This window comes from Syzygium oleosum, unplaced genomic scaffold (assembly GCF_021117445.2).
Source record: "Syzygium oleosum isolate NSW1041296 unplaced genomic scaffold, Sole_v2.1 Sole_v2.37, whole genome shotgun sequence".
NCBI classification, from domain to species: domain Eukaryota; kingdom Viridiplantae; phylum Streptophyta; class Magnoliopsida; order Myrtales; family Myrtaceae; genus Syzygium; species Syzygium oleosum.
In genome coordinates this window covers 374426-395636 of record NW_026607521.1, presented here as the reverse complement: position 1 = coordinate 395636, position 21211 = coordinate 374426, and the positions used below count along the sequence as shown (strand labels likewise).

Genomic DNA, 21211 nt, shown 5'->3' with positions numbered 1-21211 from the left:
GTAAAAAGTAATCGCCAATTCCTTCATAAACCTTTCTTTTTCCCAAAATTGCGACCTCACTAATTAATTAGTGATGGTGAAGTGCTAACTACAAATACATTCTTAAGTATACAAAATATGCTAATCTTATGTCAACAAGGCAGTTGTTGCACTGACAATTAGATGAATGATATAAGAATCACCAGCAAACATCACTCACATGGAGTAGAAGGAAAAAGAAGAAAAGGCTACTGCCTCAACTTGGAGAAGCATCCGCTTTGCCGTGATATGCAGTCTCCAAACACTCCTTAGCTCTGTGAACCTTCGACTGAATGTAAAAGCTACCATTCTTGGCATTCTGCTCAAATAATACGTCATATTTCTGCACAAACAGAATAGGTTTACACTATTGAGAAGCAAGCAACAGCAAGAAATCAAAGCACAACAAACGAATAAAATTATCGGAGACCTTCAATATCTCTTCCCACGCGGTTTCTTCGGAGACACCGAGAATCTGTCTCGCCTCTTGTTCTGTCATGGCCTTACTTGCTCTACGGACAGCGTTCTGTACCGTTTCCTGGGCGACGCCGGTTTTTGAAGCATCTGCAATGGACGATACACTCTTTTTCAGCATCAGAGAAGAGTCTACGTTAACAAATCTGTTTTATTCAGACAGAAAGCTCCTGTATCACAGTCCACAATTTCCTATTCTCTACTATGCTTATTCTCTCTCAGTCTCGCAAAGTGATGCCAGGGGGTGCCTTCCCATTGACACAGCCACAGCTGACTTAACAAGAAAACCATTGATGCTACACCTTTTCCTTTGGGTAATACAATCTGTATTTCTCTTTTGCACAAATATAAAGACAGAATGTACTAAGAATGTACGGGACTAAACAAAATCCGTTAGAAAAAATTGCTTAAATTGCTGCATCTTCATTTTTGAAGAATGATTTTGATTAAACAGTCCATAAAAGAAGAAAAAAAGCTAGCGTCTGTTTTTTTTTTTTTTTTGGGTCTAGGACAGAAGCTAATAGGGCAATTAATGATTAATGACGAAAAACAGTTGAGATCCGAGTGAGAGAGACCCTGATCCCAAGTAGTCTCACATTGCCGTTTTGATTAAATCAACTATAAGATATAATGACGCTTAAATGAAATCAGAGACAAGAACTATAACCAGTCAGACAGAAAGCAAAACACAATTGTCCCTCCATATAGATAGAGCAATCACCTGCAGTCAGACTAGACTCAACAGAAAGACCTCCTTATTTTGCCTTTGAAAAAAGCCACACTAAAAAAAAGAGGAGATGGAGAGTAAACCAACCGCCGTCACCTACTCCTCACAATTGGTGCACTACCCCATACAGTTTCAGCTTAGAGAAAACTCTTTTGCCATGTTTAAATTTTCGATATTCTGAACCATTAGATGTTATAGTTTCCAACCAAATGCTCTAAACATAAGCATCCAACCTAAAGATATAGGTTGACTGATGCCAGACCGAGTTGCTGTCATTGCCCGATGGGATAATGTTCAAAATAACTCCTTTCTGTCACAGGGTACATTCGGCATGAAAAGAAACTCTAGTGTCTGACGGAAAATGTAGTTGATCAGACCCCGTGAACATTTACATTTGAGCTTTCAAGTTGAGCATTAGAAGATTACCGCAGATTGCATGGACCGTTTCTCACTAAGGTGGGAAGGGCAAAGCAGTCCTTTTACTATGTAGTGCTTCACTTACAACCATAACTTCAATAAGATCATTGCACTTAAATTCCCTATATACTTAGCAAAGATGGCAACAAATTAAGGCCTTCAAAATCTCAGCCATATTTTCTTGATTTTTTACTTTTAGTAAGCATTCTAGATGAGGAAGATCTTTATGATAGGGACAAATAAAAGTAGACAGCAAAAATTTGCCCACACAGAAGCTGGAAAGACTTACTTGCGAGTGCCTGACGATATGCCTGCACAAAAGCCCTGGCTAAGATACCACCACCCATCACAACCAAGTTGGCAAGAATCTTCGCTGCCTGCAGAAACAAATACGGATCAATAGCAAAGAGCACGTACACGTGATGCCCGTATAAAGAGCAAGCATTCAGTCAAATGTCAAATGCCCATTCATGTGAGCCTCCAAGTACTCGGTATTCCTTAACTTCCCCATGTTCCCTGCTCTCTCTCCCTCCATGGGCATGCTCTTCTGTGCCATGAAAGAATTTACTACAGCTAGCATCTAGAGAACCTCATCCGTCAGCAGCAGCACATGCCTATTTGGCTCCATACTGCCAAACCATTTCTTCTCTCGACCATTGCAACTTGACCAGCTAGTCGCCACTCTCATCCAAGCATTTACCAGAAAGAGAATTTGTTGTCGTATAACCAGTAAAATAGATTACCAGATAAATAACACAACCGCAAACCCGCTCGACAAACTCCTCCCTTGAAACCCAATAAACTCTGCAAGTCCCAATCGTCGCCGTTTCATGTCCCACACGGTCGGGCAGGTCATGAAACCTACTGCACCCTTAAATTACACTCGACTAATCGAAAAGCCTCCAAATTTACCTAATATATGATTAAAAGACGAGGCATACGTCTATACTTCTAACAAACACATCACGGAATCCTAACCACGCAAGGAGTGGATGAATTTTGGCAGGACCAGTACCATTTTCGGTGGCGAGCAGCGGATGCAAGGGCATGAAGCGGTCGTGCAGGAAAGAAAAATGTAAAATTGCGGCAATATTTCAGCTCCCCATGAACGTAAGATGCAATTACAGGGAAAACCCAGATGGGAACGATCGATTCGTTGAGATAACCCGACCGTTTTCAAAGAGAAAACGAATTGCGGAGGATGCCAAAAACGGACATTCGCCAGAACCACTGAAGAAAAACCAATCGACACGACACATACCATGATCGCCGCAACGGCAAGGAAGCGACTCCTCTCACGGACTAACCAGCGCTTTGCTTTGCTTCCTCCTCGCACCAACAAATCCTGCACCGTCCGGACCGGCGGCGACACGGCCGCGCGCGCAGAGAGAGAAAGAGAGAGAGGGTTACGGCGTCGTCGATTTGAGACACGAATTGAGAGGGCAAACGAAAGAAAACTACGAGGGTGTTATAGTCCTTTTCTTACTTACTCATAAGGCAAGAAAGAGACAACATATTACCAACGTGTATGTTTTTTCCCTCTTTTTTGGCCAAATCAGAACTCGGAATCGACGTGTCAATAGACACCCAACCATTTGATTAATTTAATTGTTATTACATTGTACATGTTTTATTAGTATAAGTATTTCTAAGTCATAGTTCAAGATAGCAAAATAAAACGTAAAGCACATAATTGTTTTGACATAAACAGGAGATTTCCCCTCGGCGGCTTTATTAGAATGAGGGCTATTTGTTTACCATTAAGTAAAAGCAAGAAAAGTGCTTTTCTACTTTCCCGTCGAATTCTTCAATACATATTTTTCTCATTTTTCCGACGTTTGGATTACTTAGAAAAATAAGTCAACTAAAAATGTAGTTTCTAAATTTTAGTCTAATGTTCAATTTGATCCCTAAATTTTTAATCTGTTTAATGTGGTCCCTGAACTTTTAATATATGTTCAATTTATTCTTTGAACTATATAAAAATGTTCAATGTAGTCTCAGGAACTACATTAAATATTTTTATATAATTCAGAGAATAAATTGAACATATATTAAAAGTTCAGGGACCACATTGAATAAATTAAAAGTTTAGGGATCAAATTGAACATTAGACTAAAGTTCGTGGATTACGCCGAACAAATTAATAGTTCAGGGACCAAATTGCATATTGGACCAAAGTTCAGGGACTCTTTGTATCATGATCCCTAAAATAATCCCCCATCATATATTTCAGACTCGAAAATTAGATCTCAATAACTGCTGGGTATATAATTGATGGATCTAAGTACAAGCCCGGTATGAGAGAGAAGAAGCAATGAAAAGAAAGTAGTAAGTAAATCAATCAAGTTAAGTTTATTGCTAGATGAATTTTTGTTACACAAAGAACAAGCAAATCCAACAAATAAATCGAGGGAGGAGTCCAAATCAAAATATGGTCGTACAAGCAAATGGCAAATGACTGAGATTACATCCTTACAAGATCACGAATATTAATGTGGACAAGCAAAAACACAAGCAAAGCGAAGTCTGCAAATCCGGCACCCCATTTTATGGTGGCATGCTCCGACCATTTTGTCCGTTGAGATAAGCGTTTGGAGCCAGTCTCGTCTGAACGTAATGTGAGCAGAAGTTGGAAGATGAGAATCAAAGAGGCAGACGCAATCTGGCGATCCATTTCCACTCGGTGTCTCTTGAACGATGGATCATTGAGACCCTTATTCAATGAAACTTGATGAAATTGATGATCGATTCTTGCACCCTTAGCACCCTCCTTTATTTCACTCTTGAAACTAGAATCTGCTTTGAATATGGTCAGTGAGATTAATTTTTAGAATTCAGTAAATGCATGCTTCAAGTATTACTTTTCGGTTTCATTTATCGGCGCGTATTAGAGGGTTTAGACGCTACTTACTTAATTGAGACTGCCTCAGGGCTAAGCTTGTTGAGCTTAGTAGTATGTTGGTGGTGGAGGCGACGCATAGATGTAGGCCGGGGGAGGAGGCAATTTCACAGGTGGTGGAGGCGAGGTGTAATGGTAGGGAGGAAGAGGTGAGGGTGAAGGAGGTGGTGGAGATTTGTATACGTAGGGAGGAGGCGGCGATGGAGATGGTGGTGGGGGTGATTTGTAGAGGTAAGGAGGCGGCGCCGATGGAGATGGAGGTGGGGGTGATTTGTACATGTAAGGTGGCGGCGGCGATGGGGATGGTGGTGGAGGTGATTTGTACATGTAGGGAGGCGGTGGCGATGGGGATGGTGGTGGGGGTGATTTGTAGAGGTAAGGCGGCGGCGGTGGCAATGGAGATGGTGGTGGGGGTGATTTGTACATGTAAGGAGGCGGCGGCGATGGAGATGGTGGTGGTGGTGATTTGTATATGTAAGGTGGTGGAGGTGGTGATTTGTAGACATATGGGGGCAGTGGCGGAGATTGGTAGACGTAAGGTGGCGGTGGGGGAGATTTGTAGACATATGGGGGAGGTGGCGGTGGGGGAGATTTGGTAGACGTAAGGTGGCGGTGGGGGAGATTTGTAGACATATGGCGAGGGCGGAGGTGGTGGAGACTTGTACATGTAAGGCGGAGGAGGGGGAGACTTGTACATGTAGGGAGGAGGCAGTGGAGGAGACTTGTAGACATATGGGGACGGTGGGGGTGGGGGAGGAGATTTGTAAATGTAGGGTGGCGAAGGAGGAGACTTGTAGACGTAAGGTGGTGGCGGAGGGGACTTGTAAACATACGGGGATGGTGGCGAGGGTGGAGACTTGTAGATGTAAGGTGGTGGGGGAGGCGACTTGTAGACATAAGGCGAGGGCGGAGGTGGTGGAGACTTGTATATGTAAGGCGGAGGCGGGGGAGACTTGTACACGTAGGGAGGAGGCGGTGGAGATTTGTAGATGTAAGGCAGCAGTGGAGGAGACTTGTAGACATATGGGGACGGTGGGGGTGGGGGAGCAGATTTGTAAATGTAGAGCGGTAGAGGAGGAGACTTGTAGATGTAAGGTGGTGGCGGAGGGGACTTGTAAACATACGGGGATGGTGGTGGGGGTGGAGACTTGTAGACGTAAGTTTGTGGGGGTGGCGGCGGAGACTTGTAGATGTAAGGAGGCGGAGGAGGAGACTTGTAGACATAAGTGGGAGGTGGGGGTGGTGGAGACTTGTAGACGTAAGGCGGCGGAGGAGGAGACTTGGAGATGTATTTGGATGGTGGAGATGGGGGACTCTTGTAGACGTAAGGGCCGGGGGTTGGCTTGGTCTTCTTGCACTCGGGGTAAGGGGTCTTGGGAGCAAAAGCAAAGGAGTTGGTGGAGAGCACGACTTCGTAGTAAGCTTGGACTTGACGGAGAGCATGGCACCCTTAACACCGCCGTGCAAGTCGGTGGGGATAGGGCAAGGAGAATGCTCGGGTGCCGCGTGGAGCTTGGCGGTGCACGCCTTGGAGCCGTACTTGGTGTAGTCGAAGCCCGGGACGGTGACGCTGTATTTGCCGTTGATCTTGGTGGTTCCATAGGCCAAGATCTGCTTCTCACCGGCCTTGCATGTCACCTCCACCACGGCACCTGCTCCATTTATTCAAAAATAGTCAGAAAAAAATATACGTTATGCTAAATCAATAGTCAGCCAAGGGATGAAAGTATACTAAAACCATATGGTAATAGTATTTTGATCTACTCAAACAAAATTAGCTGCAATATAATTAAATTATACATATACATTAACATATATAAATGTTTTCCAACCTTTGAGGTGTTTCTTGTCGTGAGACTTGACAGGGTATCCCCAATCGTAGCACTTGTAGCAATATACTTTCCCGATAACCTTAACGACCAAGTGAGGATGATGATGGTGGACCGGCGGAGGAGGAGAAGCGTAGTAATAGGGTGCAGGAATATGTTTCGGAGGAGGAGGGGACTTGTAGTAGTAAGGTGGTGGAGGAGACTTCTTCGGTGGTGGTGGAGAGGTGTAGTAGTAAGGTGGCGGATGCGACTTCTTGGATGGTGGTGGGGATGTGTAGTAGTATGGTGGTGGAGGCGATTTCTGAGGTGGCGGTGTGGAGGTGTAGTAATAAGGTGGGGGAGGAGACTTCTTAGGGGGAGGCGGAGATGTGTAGTAATATGGTGGTGGAGGTGATGGGGAAGGCGGAGGTGGAGACTTTTAGTAGTAAGGTGGCGGATGCGACTTCTTGGATGGTGGTGGAGAGGTGTAGTAGTAAGGTGGTGGGGCCGACTTCTTAGGTGGCGGTGGGGAGGTGTAGTAGTAAGGCGGGGGAGGAGACTCCTTGGGGGGAGGCGGAGATGTGTAGTAATATGGTGGTGGAAGAGACGGTGAAGGCGGAGGAGGAGACGTGTAGTAGTATGGTGGCGGTGGAGACTTCTTAGGCGGCGGTGGAAATGTGTAGTAGTAAGGAGGTGGAGGTGATGGTGAAGGTGGAGGGGGAGACTTATAATAGTATGGAAGCGGGGGTGATGGAGATGGTGGTGGTGGAGATTTGTAGTAATAAGGTGGTGGTGGGGAAGGAGAAGGAGGTGGAGGGGACTTGTACATGTAAGGTGGCGGAGGGGATGGTGAAGGCGGGGGTGGAGACTTATACATGTAGGGTGGGGGTGGAGATGGTGAGGGCGGTGGGGGAGACTTATAGATGTACGGAGGAGGTGGAGATGGTGATGGTGGTGGCAGTGACTTGTAAACGTATGATGGAGGTGGAGAAGGGGAAGGTGGGGGTGGAGACTTGTATACGTAGGGTGGTGGGGGAGATGGCGAGGGTGGAGGCGGTGACTTGTAAACATAAGGAGGTGGCGGAGACTTGTACATGTATGCCGGTGGCGGAGATGGCAAGGGCGGCGGCGGAGACTTATAGACATAAGGAGGGGGAGATGGTGAAGGAGGGGTCGGGGACTCGTAAACGTATGGTGGGCGGAGGTGAAGGAGATGACGGAGGAGGAGAAGAGTAAGTGTAGTTACCGTTGGCAAGAGCAGACCCTACATTGCTCGAAACTACCGATATAGCCAGCGCCAAAGCCAGCGCCGACCAAAGACGGCCCCAGCCAGGGCCGCCGCCCAGATCCGTCATGGCCAAAAAGCCCGGTTGTCTTCCCAGAAGTATCTTGAAACTGGGCTTATCTTTCGAGAATGGGGGCAAGCGAAACCCAGGGAAGAGGAGAAGTGGCTTTTCGGTTGAGGGAGGAAGGGTGAGGACAGAGGGTACTTGTAGTGGGAAGCAGCGGGTGGGCAATAGCTGTCAAGGAGAGGACCGACTCAATTAGCATCATAGATTAATCAGTTCAACTGGCTTCTCAAGCTGGCCTCAAAATCCTTTGCCAAAGCCTCCACCGATTGGATCTTCATAAGTCGTTCAGGTTCAGCTTAAAGCATGAGTCGACCATTTCCAATTCAGAAGAAGCCATGGAAGCAACCAGAGAGAGATGTATGGTCTTGTGGGGTACTTGGGTTCCATTGCTATTATCTTAATGCACGTTATGTGCATATATAACGTCGCACGTTGTGGATGGAGAAGGTGGGCTTTTGTGCATTCTGCAAATTCATGTGCCGTTTCGTCAATGGGAATATTTCTCAGTCATGAGATGTGCATGTGGCATCCATGATTGGCCTGATGAGAGCTCTCCAGGAAATAGAAATTCATTTGATGGGAAGGTAAACGAGAGAGAGAGAGAAACAGAAAGGGATCACATCTATTTTGAGCTGAATTCGCTTTTTGTGAGGCTACATTGACATTCTGATTTTAAAGCTGAACATGCAGGATTCGGGAATATTGTTCGTTCAATCCTAAGTTTTTTGTACAGACGCCAATTTGATCCCAAACTTTCCAATTTTTGCCAATTTAGCCATAAATCTTTGCCCAAAATTCCAATTTAGCCATTTCGGAAATCGTTGACGTGGCAGTGTGCCACGTAGGATGGTCGGCGATGACTAAACCACCATGTGAGCAAATTCCCGCGAAAATTGACCTAAAGGACTATATTGAAATTTCACACAAAAGTTTAAGGCCAAATGAGCAAAATTGGAAAAATTAAGACCGAATTTGCATCCGTACAATGGGTTTAGGATTGATTGAGTAATTTTCCGTGTAGATTTCTATTATTCAAGTACAATTTTTTTTTCATGCTATCAAATTTCACTAATAAGTGTTGGTAGCTATCAAGAAACTATTGGTAGAAAACTGGAAGGGGACTTTTTTCAATCAACTTGTTGATATCTTATGAGCATTTTTATGAAATTAGAAACTAAGCAATTAATATACAAGCTTACCGGCTGTTCTCTACATAATTACTAACATTTCGATTTCTTTTTAACTCTTATAAAAAATTACCAACCTAAATTGGGGTGAGTTGCCAACTTTTCAGATATTAATTTACCAACTTATTTTTGGGTTGTCAACTATTTAATCAATTTAATTAATGTGATTAACCTCATTGTTCATATTAACTAGTATAAGTAATTCTTAGTAATTATCGAAGATGGTGAAATTAGAGGTAAGCATGTAGCTATATTCCTTCTACAGCCAGCGTGTGGAGGTTTAATCATATAGCTGTTTTGAGATTAATAGGAGCAGCTCCGATATAATAACGCCTATTTATCTAATTGTCAGGGGAGATTGGGAATGAGAAATGTGCAGCTTTGGAATTGAGTATGCATTCTAAAGAAGCTCTGGAACTTGCTGCTCCTATCTGGTTCTCTATGGATAGCCTGACTCATTGCTAAGGACCGTAGTACATGGCAGGTTGAGGCCAAACAGGATTGCATTTAAGCATGGAGAAAATTACTAAAGCGAAGGCATGTATTGAAACCTCGTGTGCAATTCACTGTGGGGAATGGGAAAGCTATATCTTTGTGGTTTGAAAACTGGCACCCTTTGCAAATCTTTTTGAACAGACTTCCCTTTTGGATTCTATTATGACTAAAATATTCAAAACAATGCTAAGGTGGCTGCAGTGATAGATGGTAATGATTGGAGCTGGCCTTCTCCTAAATCTGAGCATCTTCTAATTGTTCAAGTACTTATATGTGGAGTTATATTCTTAGATCCGATACTGAGGAGAAGACGAAGTTTCCAGGGGCTCACCTGGGAAGTTCAACCAAAACGAAGCATGAAAGTTATTTAGGGCCCGTTTGGCAACTTGCTAAATAGTAAAATTTTTTGTTCTTTTGTTCTCAGAATCAGTTTGGGAACAGAAATCCGTTTATTAAATTTTTTGTGCTCGGGCACAAATTTGCAAAAAATTATTTCCATAATCAGTTTTGGAATGGAATCAAGAAGTAAAAAAAAGTAGCTTCTTAATTCTGGAACAATTTTTTGCACTTCTAATTCTTCTTGGTTTTTTTCTTTTTTCTTGGTTTGTTCTTCTTCTTCTTCCCGGCCTGCCGCCGGCCACCGGCCACAGGCCAGGGTCGGTGAGGGCGTCGCGGCAGCGATGGCGAGGCCTTGCTCAGTTATGTCGAGGCCGACCTTGCTGTTGTGACCGGCGAGGGCCGTGACGCCTTCGTCGGCCCTGGCCTGTGGCCGGTCGCTGGTGCCGATGGCCGGCCATGGCCAAGGAAGGGAAGGAAAAAAAAGGAAAGGAACATTAAAAAATTCAAAATATTATTAATAAAAAGAAATTTTGTGTAGTTACCAAACACATTCCTATTTTTATTCTATTCTAAGAATATAAATTTTGAGCAGTTACCAAACCCTTTCAAATGCTTAGAAATTGTTCTCGGGCACGGAATAAAAAAGAATCATTTCTGAGCAGAATTAGTTTTCGGGTACAGAATCGTTGTCATGCACACTCTTAGCCCCAAACGTCCTAAGGTCCAATGGCACAAGCTCACCTGGTTTATTGCTTGGCTTACTATTCTAAACAGATTGCAGACCAGAGATAGAATTAGGAGGTGAGTGCTTATTATGCAAGCAGGGACCTGAAACAAGAGAGCATCTGTTCTTTCAATGCTCTTTTGCAAAGCAGAGGAGAGAGTAATATTTCTGCTCTGTTTAAATTAGAAAAGCTTTGGCTACGAATCTAGAATTCTCTTGGCCCCTTACTTCCTTTAATGGAAAGAGTTTGAAGGTGGGGCTAATGAATCTTGGTTGGAGTTTTTCCATCAATTATATTGGGAAGGAAAGAAATAGGGTAGTTCATGATCAATGTGCTCCCCAAATTGGCAGAGTTATTGATGAGATACCCTTCTCTGTTTGTACTATACATGAAAGCGCGATATATGGTAGAAGGATTCGAGTGCCCGCAGATATCAAGGCTATATGTAGCAATTTGGAGAATTATATGTCAAAAGCTGTACTTCTGAGTTTGTAATGGAACCTCAGTTGATAGGTTGATGATGAAATTCCAGGTGCAAGACTGGTGTATGCTTTTATGACATTCTTGCTTTGATAAATTTCGTTGTTCTCTTCCTCATAGACGTAGAGGAATTGAGGGACACTGGGTTAGCTTCTACGTTGGGTTTTGGGTCTGCTGGGTATAGTTGCATTAGGTTCGGGCTGAGCCTATTGGCTCTTTGGGTCTATCTAGGATGTGTTGAGTTGATATTTGGGCTTGTATAGGAGGTGGCCATCCCATCTTTTGGTATTGTGCAAAGGATTAACACAAGGAAAAACCTTAAATAAATATATCTATAATAAATTTATCAAAAATTAATTTTTTTGACCACGAAAAACTCCAAACTGGTAAACATGTGATAAATTTACTCCAAAATAATCTTTTAGTATTGTGCAAATAAAACTATTTACTTACCAAAAACAATGAATCTACTTCTCAACATTTGAATAGGAGTTTTGGATTTAAAATAAAATCAAAGTGCGTGAGCGGCAAAAATTAGATTAAGTCAAAAAAATAAAAAAAATAAAAGTCAAACAGACATGCCCTATGATTCCTTTTCTATTGTTTAGATAAATTGAAACAATTCAACTAAATATTGATAAGTAACTCAAATGAGAGTTAATAGTCCAAAATTAATTGATAATTTAATTTGAAAAGGGTTGGTAAGTCACTCAATAAAAAATATTAATAAATCCATACAAGAGTCGGTAGATATAAGGCGTTAATAAAAAAGACAAATGAAATTTGGTAAAGGATAAAAAATTTGGTAACTTGCAAACTGTCAGAAAGATTATTTATTTTCTAAAATTATCTGTAAGTTACCAAACAAAAAGAGTGATTAATAATCTGTTTTTACTAACGGTCTTTTAACATATACAATTTTAGATAGGGATAATGACACAAACAGTTCTTGAACTTTGGCATAATGTGCAATTTGATTTATAAACTTTTAATTTATTCAATGTAGTCCTTGAACTTTAGCCTAATATTCAATGTGATCCCTGAACTTTTAATTTATTCAATTTGGTCCCTAAATTTTTGGTACATGTTCAATTTAGTCCATAAACTATATGAAAATGTTTAATGTAATCCATAAACTTGAATTAATGGAAGGACTACATTGAACATTTTCATATAGTTCATGAGCTAAATTGAACATACACCAAAAGTTTAGGGACCACATTGAACATTAAGCTAAAGTCCAAGAGCTACATTGAACAAATTAAAAGTTCAGAGACTAAATTGCACATTGGGCCAAAGTTCAGGGACCGTTTATATATCTACCATCACGAAATCAAAATCTTTTTTTCTAGGACAGAACAATTTAATCGGCCCCCATCTTATAGTTTAGGCTCGGCCAGATCTCAATAACTTATGCGTATGTACTTGATAGATCACAAGTACTGGTCCAATATGACAGAGAAGAAGCAATGGAAAAGACAGTAGTCGTTAAATCAATCAATTTATGTTTATTGCTAGATGGAATTTTATTCAAGAACAAGAGGATCGAACAAACAAATGAAGGGAGTAGTCCAAATCAACATGAGGTAGTACACGCACATGGCAAATGAATGAGATTACATCCTAGTAAGGTCACGAGTATTAATATAGAAAAGGAAAAACACAAGCAAAGCGAGATCGGCAAATCCTGCACCCTGTTTTATCAAGGCATGCTCCGACCGTTTCTTTTCCAGTCCCATCTGAAAGTAATGTGAGCAGAAGTTGGAAGATCACAATCAAAGAGGCGAAAGCAATCTGGCGATCCATTTCCACTCGGCGGCTCTTGAACGATGGATCTTTGAGACCCTTATTCGATGAAACTTGATTGAAATTGATGATCGGTTCTTGCACCCATATCACCCTCTTTTATTACACTCTTGAAACTAGAACCTGCATTCGAATTGGATCAGTGAGATTAAATTTTAGAATTCAGTAAATGAATGTTTGAAATATTGCTTTCTGGATACATTTATGGGCGCATGTTGGGGGGTTTAGACGCTACTTACTTTAATTGAGACTGGCCCGTGGCTAAGCTTCTTGAGCTTAGTAGTATGTTGGTGGCGGAGGCGACGCATAGATGTAGGCTGGGGGAGGAGGCGATTTCACAGGTGGCGGCGGCGAGATGTAATGGTAGGGAGGAGGAGGTGAGGGTGAAGGAGGTGGTGGAGATATGTATACGTAGGGAGGAGGCGGCGATGGAGATGGTGGTGGGGGTGATTTGTAGAGGTAAGGAGGTGGTGGCGATGGTGATGGTGGTGGTGGTGATTTGTATATGTAAGGTGGTGGTGGTGGTGATTTGTAGACATATGGGGGTGGTGGCGGAGATTGGTAGACGTAAGGCGGCGGTGGGGGAGATTTGTAGACATATGGGGGCAGTGGCGGAGATTGGTAGACGTAAGGCTCCGGTGGGGGAGATTGGTAGACATATGGGGGTGGTGGTGGTGGGGGAGATTTGTAGATGTAAGGCGTAGGCGGGGGAGACTTGTACACGTAAGGAGGAGGCGGTGGAGATTCGTAGATGTAAGGCGGCGGTGGAGGAGACTTGTAGACATATGGGGAAGGTGGGGGTGGGGGAGGAGATTTGTAAATGTAGGGCGGCGGAGGAGGAGACTTGTAGACATAAGGTGGTGGCGGAGGGGACTTGTAAACATATGGGGGTGGTGGTGGGGGTGGAGACTTGTAAATGTAAGTTGGTGGGGGTGGCGGAGGAGACTTATAGATGTAAGGAGGCGGAGGAGGAGACTTGTAGACGTAAGTGGGAGGTGGGGGTGGTGGAGACTTGTAGACATAAGGAGGCGGGGGAGGAGACTTGTAAATGTATTTGGATGGTGGAGGCGGGGGACTCTTGTAGACGTAAGGGGCGGGGGTTGGCTTGGTCTTCTTGCACTCGGGGTAAGGGGTCTTGGGAGCAAAAGCAAAGGAGTCGGCGTAGAGCACGACTTCGTAGTAAGTCTTGGACTTGACGGAGAGCTCGGCACCCTTAACGCCGCTGTGCAAGTCGGTGGGGATGGAGCAAGGAGAATGCTCGGGCGCCGCGTGGAGCTTGGCGGTGCACGCCTTGGAGCCGTACTTGGTGTAGTCGAAGCCCGGGACGGTGACGCTGTATTTGCCGTTGATCTTGGTGGTTCCGTAGGCCGTGATCTGTTTCTCACCGGCCTTGCATGTCACCTCCACCACGGCACCTGCTCCATTTATTAAAAAATAGTCAGAAAAAATATACGTTATGCTAAATCAATAGTCAGCCAAGGGATGATATATTCTATATTAAAACCATATTGTAATGGTACTTTGATTTACTAAAACAAAAATGAGCAATGATATAATTACGTTATACATGTTATATATATATATATATATATATATATATATATATATATATATATATATATATATATTTGTTTACCAACCTTTGAGGTGTTTCTTATCGTGGGATTTGATAGGGTATCCCCAATCGTAGCACTTGTAGCAATACACTTTCCCGACAACCTTAACGACCAAGTGAGGGTGAGGAACATGTTTCGGGGGAGGAGGGGACTTGTAGTAGTAAGGCCGTGGAGGAGACTTCTCGGGTGGCGGGGGGGATGTGTAGTAGTAAGGTGGAGGAGGCGATTTCCTAGGTGGTGGTGGGGAGGTGTAGTAGTAAGGCGGGGGAGGAGACTGCTTAGGGGGAGGTGGAGACGTATAGTAATATGGTGGTGGAGGCGATGGGGAAGGCGGAGGAGGAGACTTGTAGTAGTATGGTGGTGGAGGAGACTTTGTAGGCGGCGGTGGAGACGTGTAGTAGTAAGGAGGTGGAGGTGATGGTGAAGGCGGTGGGGGAGACTTATAATAGTATGGCGGCGGCGGCGATAGTATGGCGGCGGCGGCGATGGAGATGGTGGTGGTGGGGATTTGAGAAGGAGGGGGAGGGGACTTGTAAATGTAAGGTGGCAGAGGGGATGGTGAAGGTGGAGGCGGAGAGTTGTACATGTAGGGCGGTGGTGGAGATGGTGAGGGCGGTGGGGGAGATTTATAGACGTATGGAGGAGGCGGAGATGGCGATGGCGGAGGCGGTGATTTGTAAACATATGGAGGAGGTGGAGAAGGGGAAGGTGGGGGTGGAGACTTGTATACGTAGGGTGGTGGGGGAGGTGGCCAGGGTGGCGGCGGGGACTTATAGACATAAGGAGGAGGGGGATCCGGAGAAGGAGGGGGTGGGGACTTGTAAACGTAAGGAGGCGGCAGTGAAGGAGACGGTGGAGGAGGAGAAGAGTAAGTGTAGTAATCATCGGCAAGAGCAGACCCTACATTGCTGGAAACTACCGTTATAGCCAGCGCCAAAGCCAGTGCCGACCAAAGACGACCCCTGCTGGGGCCGCCGCCCAGATCCTTCATGGCCGAAAAGCCCAGTTGTCTTCTCAGAAGTATCTTGAAACTAGTTCTATCTTTCTAAGACAATGATAAGGGAAGCTCGGAGAAGAGGAGAAAGTGGCTTTTCGGTTGAGGGATGGTAGGGCGAGGGCAGAGAGCATTTATAGCGGAAGCAGCAGGGTGGGCAATAGCTGTCCAGAAGAGGTCCAATTCAAATTTGCATCATTAGATTAATCAAGTAAAACGGCTTCTTCTCTAGCTGGCCTCAGAGTCCTTTTTTTAAAATGCCACCGATTCAGCTTATAGAATGAGTCGACCATGGCCTCGACATTATACAAAGAAAGAAGGGAGGGAGGAGTCGACCGTTTCCGAGGTCAAGAAGGCATTGAAGCAATCAAAGATCTCTCTCTCTGGCTTGCACGGCAATTGGGAGTTCCATGGCCATTATCTTAATGCACGTTGTCAGCATACAATACGATGCACGCACGTTCGTCGCTGCCCTGCACTTGGCTTTCGTGCAGTCTGCAATTTCATGTGCTTTTTGTCAATCGGGAATAGTTCTCGAGTTGTGAGAGGGCCATGCATGTGGCGTCCACATGATTGGCCTCACAGCTCTCCATAGTGTATTCCATTTCATGAGAAAGTAAACGAGTGAGAGACAGGGACAGAAGAGAGAGATCACATCTGTTTTCAGCTGAATTTGCGTTTTGGGAGACTATAATGCAGGCTGGTTCTGAAGCTGAACATGCAAAACTCCATTATCAAAAAGTATTGGTAAGTGTCAAGAAATTATTGGTTAAAAATTGACCGGTGATTTTTTGAGAAAACTTATTGGTAACTTACCATCGCTTTTCTGAAATAACCTACATTTCTTTATAGTTCGCAGATTAGCAAATGATTAACTAATTTACCGACTTTTACTTACATAACTTACTTACATTTTGTTTCCACCGAATTCTTATATACACTTACCAGCCTAAATTACACCGACCCACCAGCTTTTCACGGATTAAATTACTAGCTTATTTTTAGGTTGTCAGCTTTCTTTTAAGTTACTTACTATTGCTCAATTGTTTTTATCAGCTTTTCTGTGGACTGATCAACTTTTATTTACCAACCCATTATATTTACTAACTCTTTGTAGAGATTACCAACCAAAATTGTTGTGACTCGGCAACTATTTCTCCGATTGAATTATCACCTAGTTTGGGTTACCAATTCTCACTCGAGTTATATATCAATATTAATCTATTTACTTTTAATTTGTCGACTACTCTTATCGTTCAAAATTTTTTATTTATATTTCTTAGTAATAACTTTAATTTACCAAGTCTTTTTAGTAGTTACAAATAAAAATGACTAATCTACTTTTCTTCAACAAATTTACCAACTAGTTATGGATTATCAACTCTCATTTCATTTATTTACCAAGTTTATTTTTGTTACTAACTTTTCTTATCTTATACCAACTTCTGATCACCTTTCTTAACTACGCCTTAAATTCAACCGCATATGAAATTACTAATTGTAATTTAATTTATTCATCAACTTTTTATCAAATTAAGTTATCAATTGGTAAACTTAAGATATCGGTAAGAAAGCCAAATGAAAGTTGTTGAAATATAAGAAATGTTTGCAATTTGCATGCGGTGAAAAAGAGTTAATAATCGCATAAAAATGTCAGTAAGTGACCAATAAGGTACTGAGAAATCGGGCAACTAGTAATTTTTTTTACCAACATTTTTTTACGCTTACCAACTGCATCAAAGATTTACGTGAACGGAAAAAAAATCGTCCTATTAGGCTCTATTTATTTCACGGAAAATGGATGATTTCGAAAACATTTTCCTAAAACAATCGTTTCTATCTATTGAAATAATTATTTAACGAGAAATATTGTATCTTAAAATTTTTGTGGACAATGAAGATATTTGTCGTCTGTTCGTTTTTATATGCAATACAGGCGATCCTTTTTAGGAAAATATTTTTCAAATCACTCATTTTTCGCAAAACAAATAGGGCCATGAATTTCCTATCTTTTCTTTTATCTACAAGTGAGTTTTGGCCAATTTCTCAATGTCGGAATCTATTACAAACAAACAACAAACCTTCATCCCTCCCTCTATACAATTGCATATTAGAACAATACCCCAAGGTCTACAAATTTCTCAAGCTCGTGTTGATTTATATCTCTATATCTTATAATCCCCTTAACTTATATCTTAACATCTTTCTTATCTCCACATGGAGCATCATTTGCTATAACACGCACATGCACATGCGGAGACAGTTAGGATGGAAAAATTGAAAGACACCCGCTACGGAATTGGCCATGTGGAAGCAAACAACTCATTTAATACGAGTGCAACATCAACATTCGAGAGGTTAAGAGAGGTGTTATCTTACTCGATGTCAGGGGAATGATTCTGCAGATGCATGTCCACAGGGCCTGCCTTGCTGAAGTCAACCATACACTTGAAGTTTAATCATGTCCGGCATGACAGCAAATGACCGCACTAGAATTAGAACAGTCTTGAGGGTTTTAGACGAAGCTGCACGTTATTCTGTTCTTTGCAAGACCCGTTCGCTTCCACCTCCTAAAGTTAACCAAAAAGATGAATTGGGAGAAGCACTCTCTATAGGGAAAGTACGGAAAGCCCTCGCGATCTGCAGATGTGATCCTCTTTGCCTCCCTCTAGTTCTAGAATTATGACTATTACATCCTTGGGGTAACATGTCATGAGGAGAGAGTCTTATGCTAGCCTTCGTTCAGAATAAAATAAGGGAAGAACACCCTATTTCCCCAGTCGTTACACAAGCCATGATCTGTCTCTCCTCTATAGGTAGTGCTATCCTAGGACGCTGCCTCCTCCTCCTTCGTTGCCTGGGGAGGTGCTGCCCCTCGGCCTCCTTCCCTTAGTCATCGGCTTCTTTCCCTCTCTGCATGTGCATGCGTATGGGTATGTGCGTGCGCGTGTCGCTTCAATGACGACATTGAGAAGGTCGCGACCTCTGATCAGTCTCGCTACAGCACGACACAAGTCCCTGAGCTTGAGAGGGGGAGGCGCGGGGATGGTGGCGTCGCGGTTGTGGCTGCCATGATCGAAGCGATGTTGTTGGGACACGCAGTGAAAGCAATGGCCATAGCAACTACAGTAGTCGCTTTACGTTGAGAGAGAAAGAGAGCATGATTTTAAGCAACGTTGAATGCTAAAGCTCAATAACATTCCCCATTATATTTATTAGAAAGTCCAGTTCAAAAACTTAAAATGATATATGGAGAGAGATCACATGTATATAAAAAATATTTAGACCACATAGTCGAGGGATGTAGCATATTTCAACATCCCCTCATGTGCAAGCCCGATTATGAAATGACATGTGAAATTTGACGAATAGGGTGGACGCGCACATAAAACAAACTAGAGCAAAACTTGACTCTAGTAATCATGTGAGATTTTATAGGACGATTGCCAACCGTTCTAAAAGTTTAAGCCGTTAGACGAAAGCATGGGTTAATATTTAAATATTATAACAATATTAATTGGAGAGAAATACATGATACAAAGTAAAATTACGCGCTATACCGACTACATTCCTTCGGCAAAAACGAAATTCCGTCCAACCTGTTTCAGATTTTAAAAGAAAAGACTTGATACTCCATAATGATAAAAATGCCGTTCTATCATTTTGATTCATAATCTTGGACTCAATAGTACGAGTAAAATGGATATGCTTGCTAATCACTCCAAATAACAAATGAATTTTAAAAAAAGCGGGTCGTATTCAATACCGAATTAGAATTCACGGCATGAGTTAATGAATAAAATAGGTTGTGATTGAGCCTTTATTAATGATTATTGGAAACATTCAAAAGTCCACTTAGCAATGCAATGGGAAGGAGCCGATCTTTTCCTCTCGAATCGGATCACGTTCATATCTCTGTTGCGATGCCCTATCACCCGTCATCAGTGCACCGCATCGCACGGATCAAAATCAGGTTGGAATTTTCTCTCAATTAAATCTCTTGAAGATTGCAATTAGATAGCCAAATCAAGATCCGCATATCCTTGGAACACGGGGTTGATTGGACAATTTCAAGTGACATTATTGCAACATCGAATTCATTATATTCTCCCAGGAATGTAATGTAATGTTGTTGTGGTGAACGTGCTCTGATTTATATATTATCGGATTGATGATAATATCTTTTGCCAGTCATGTAAAGTCAAATAGAACATACTCTAATAAATATATGTATATATATGTGTGTGTGTTTCTCCCAATATCCCATCCAACTGTCGGTGGGTAATGGAGTAGAAAGACAACGTCTTGCCTGTACATAACCCAAATGGTCCCAAAATATAGCCTAATTTGCTTACATTCACATCCATTATCCAAGAACTTTAATTTGACAAGAAAATAAGAGGAACCTTTTGATATGTCCACCATAACCAACACAACACCATACTCTTTCGTTGGCTAGTCTGTTGACTTTTCTCTTCTTTTCTCTTTTCTCTTTTCTCTTCACTTCCGGATAGATGATTAAATCAAAAGAGGACGATAATCCCCATATCAGAAATAGCTTACTACGCACAATTTTTTTATAAAAAAAAGACCCGAAGAAAAATCAGTTCTCTTTCGATGTCATTTCTCTATCGAGGGAAAATACCAACGAACCCAAAGTTGACATTGTTCTCCTTTATTTAAAGAGCTTCAACTTGTCAAGAAACTTGCTAATCGATCCTTTTTAAGGGGGCTTGTAACCCCCCACCCTTTGAGCCTTATTATGTCCAGATGCAACTTTGGTGTGCCCATCAAGCTGTAGTTAATTTAATGAAGTCATCTTTTTCTGAAAAAAAAATAAAATAAAAATCATTTTTCAATGGGAATTCGCCCCGCCAACGCCCCGCTTCTAGTACGAGGCGGGGCAGGGGACGGTGCGGCCATCTTGCATGGGCAAGGTGCCCACGAGGCCCTACTCGGAGCCTGCCCCGCAATACATGGAAATTCAAGCAATATTTGAAAAGATATCGATGCATATATTGCTCTTTTTAACATAAGCAACAATTCAAAAAAAAAATATTTACAATTGTTTAAATCTTAACATCAACTACTCACAATATAAATAACAATATATATTGGTTAAATCATGAGCGATACAGATAATCTATTGGTTAATATTTTGTGCTTATTTAGCCAACCGGGCCAATTTCTATATATTGTAGAAGCCAATTCCGTGTAAGATAAAAGTGAGAACAAAACGGAGAAAATTGGAACAAATTTTGTGCGAAAGTGTTTAGCCTAGTGGGACGCATGCGCTCCCCGCTTGATCATCCTTGGTAATCGGAAGAGCGAGTCCCATTGCCAAGATCGCGAAAGTTACGTAAGAGAAAACTAATTTAATACAGGGCTTGCTTCCGCTTAACGGCAAAACAGGCCACTGAAGCAGTCCCAATAGTTCATGGTCAATTTTGACCGTTCTTTGGGGGCCAAGTCTCTTTCTTTTGATGTCATTTGTACTCAATCTATTGCTGCTTAAAAAAATGAGATTCAATGTCAAAAAAAAAAAAAAAAAAACAACAAAGAAACACAAGAATAATGTTGTTCACTTTCTCCGCTCAATCTTCTACCTATTGCATTTTCAGTTCTACGCTCGTTTAATCCTGATAAGATGTACACAAAGTTCCAACCAGAAAAATGAAAAGGTTATGCATATAACACCATTTTCAAGAATAATCAAGTACTTTTGTTCTCATCTTGTGGTTTGTCACCTTCTCCACTTCCACCCTCGTACTTTTTTATATGTATATTCACTCTGTCTCTAAAGGACGAGAAAGTTCGAACCATCATTAAGCATATAACGTGGTTCGTTTCATTCTTCCACTATCAGACTTA

The 21211-nt window shown here is 42.3% G+C and overlaps 4 protein-coding genes across 4 annotated transcripts; all 4 read right to left on the bottom strand.

Moving 5' to 3' along the window:
* Position 1: 1 nt before the first annotated feature.
* LOC115688588 (mitochondrial import inner membrane translocase subunit PAM16 like 2-like) lies at positions 2–3077 on the bottom strand. The gene is made up of 4 exons (XM_030614447.2): positions 2898–3077; positions 1926–2013; positions 449–582; positions 2–361 (listed from the first exon to the last, which is right to left on the bottom strand). The coding sequence occupies exons 1-4, from the start codon at positions 2898–2900 to the stop codon at positions 236–238; spliced, it is 351 nt and encodes a 116-aa protein (XP_030470307.1). The 5' UTR covers positions 2901–3077; the 3' UTR covers positions 2–235.
* An 894-nt stretch (positions 3078–3971) lies between these two features.
* LOC130135710 (proline-rich extensin-like protein EPR1) lies at positions 3972–6199 on the bottom strand. Its single transcript, XM_056305329.1, has 3 exons — positions 6191–6199; positions 4551–5910; positions 3972–4435 (listed from the first exon to the last, which is right to left on the bottom strand). Exons 1-3 carry the CDS (start codon positions 6197–6199, stop codon positions 4104–4106), a joined length of 1701 nt encoding a protein of 566 aa, XP_056161304.1. The 3' UTR covers positions 3972–4103.
* A 503-nt stretch (positions 6200–6702) lies between these two features.
* LOC130135709 (extensin-2) lies at positions 6703–7442 on the bottom strand. Its single transcript, XM_056305328.1, has one exon. It carries the CDS (start codon positions 7440–7442, stop codon positions 6786–6788), a length of 657 nt encoding a protein of 218 aa, XP_056161303.1. The 3' UTR covers positions 6703–6785.
* A 4970-nt stretch (positions 7443–12412) lies between these two features.
* Positions 12413–15537, bottom strand: LOC115688557 (extensin-2-like). Its single transcript, XM_056305385.1, has 3 exons — positions 14371–15537; positions 12970–14145; positions 12413–12853 (listed from the first exon to the last, which is right to left on the bottom strand). Exons 1-2 carry the CDS (start codon positions 15335–15337, stop codon positions 13007–13009), a joined length of 2106 nt encoding a protein of 701 aa, XP_056161360.1. The 5' UTR covers positions 15338–15537; the 3' UTR covers positions 12413–12853; positions 12970–13006.
* Between the last annotated feature and the right edge of the window lie 5674 nt (positions 15538–21211).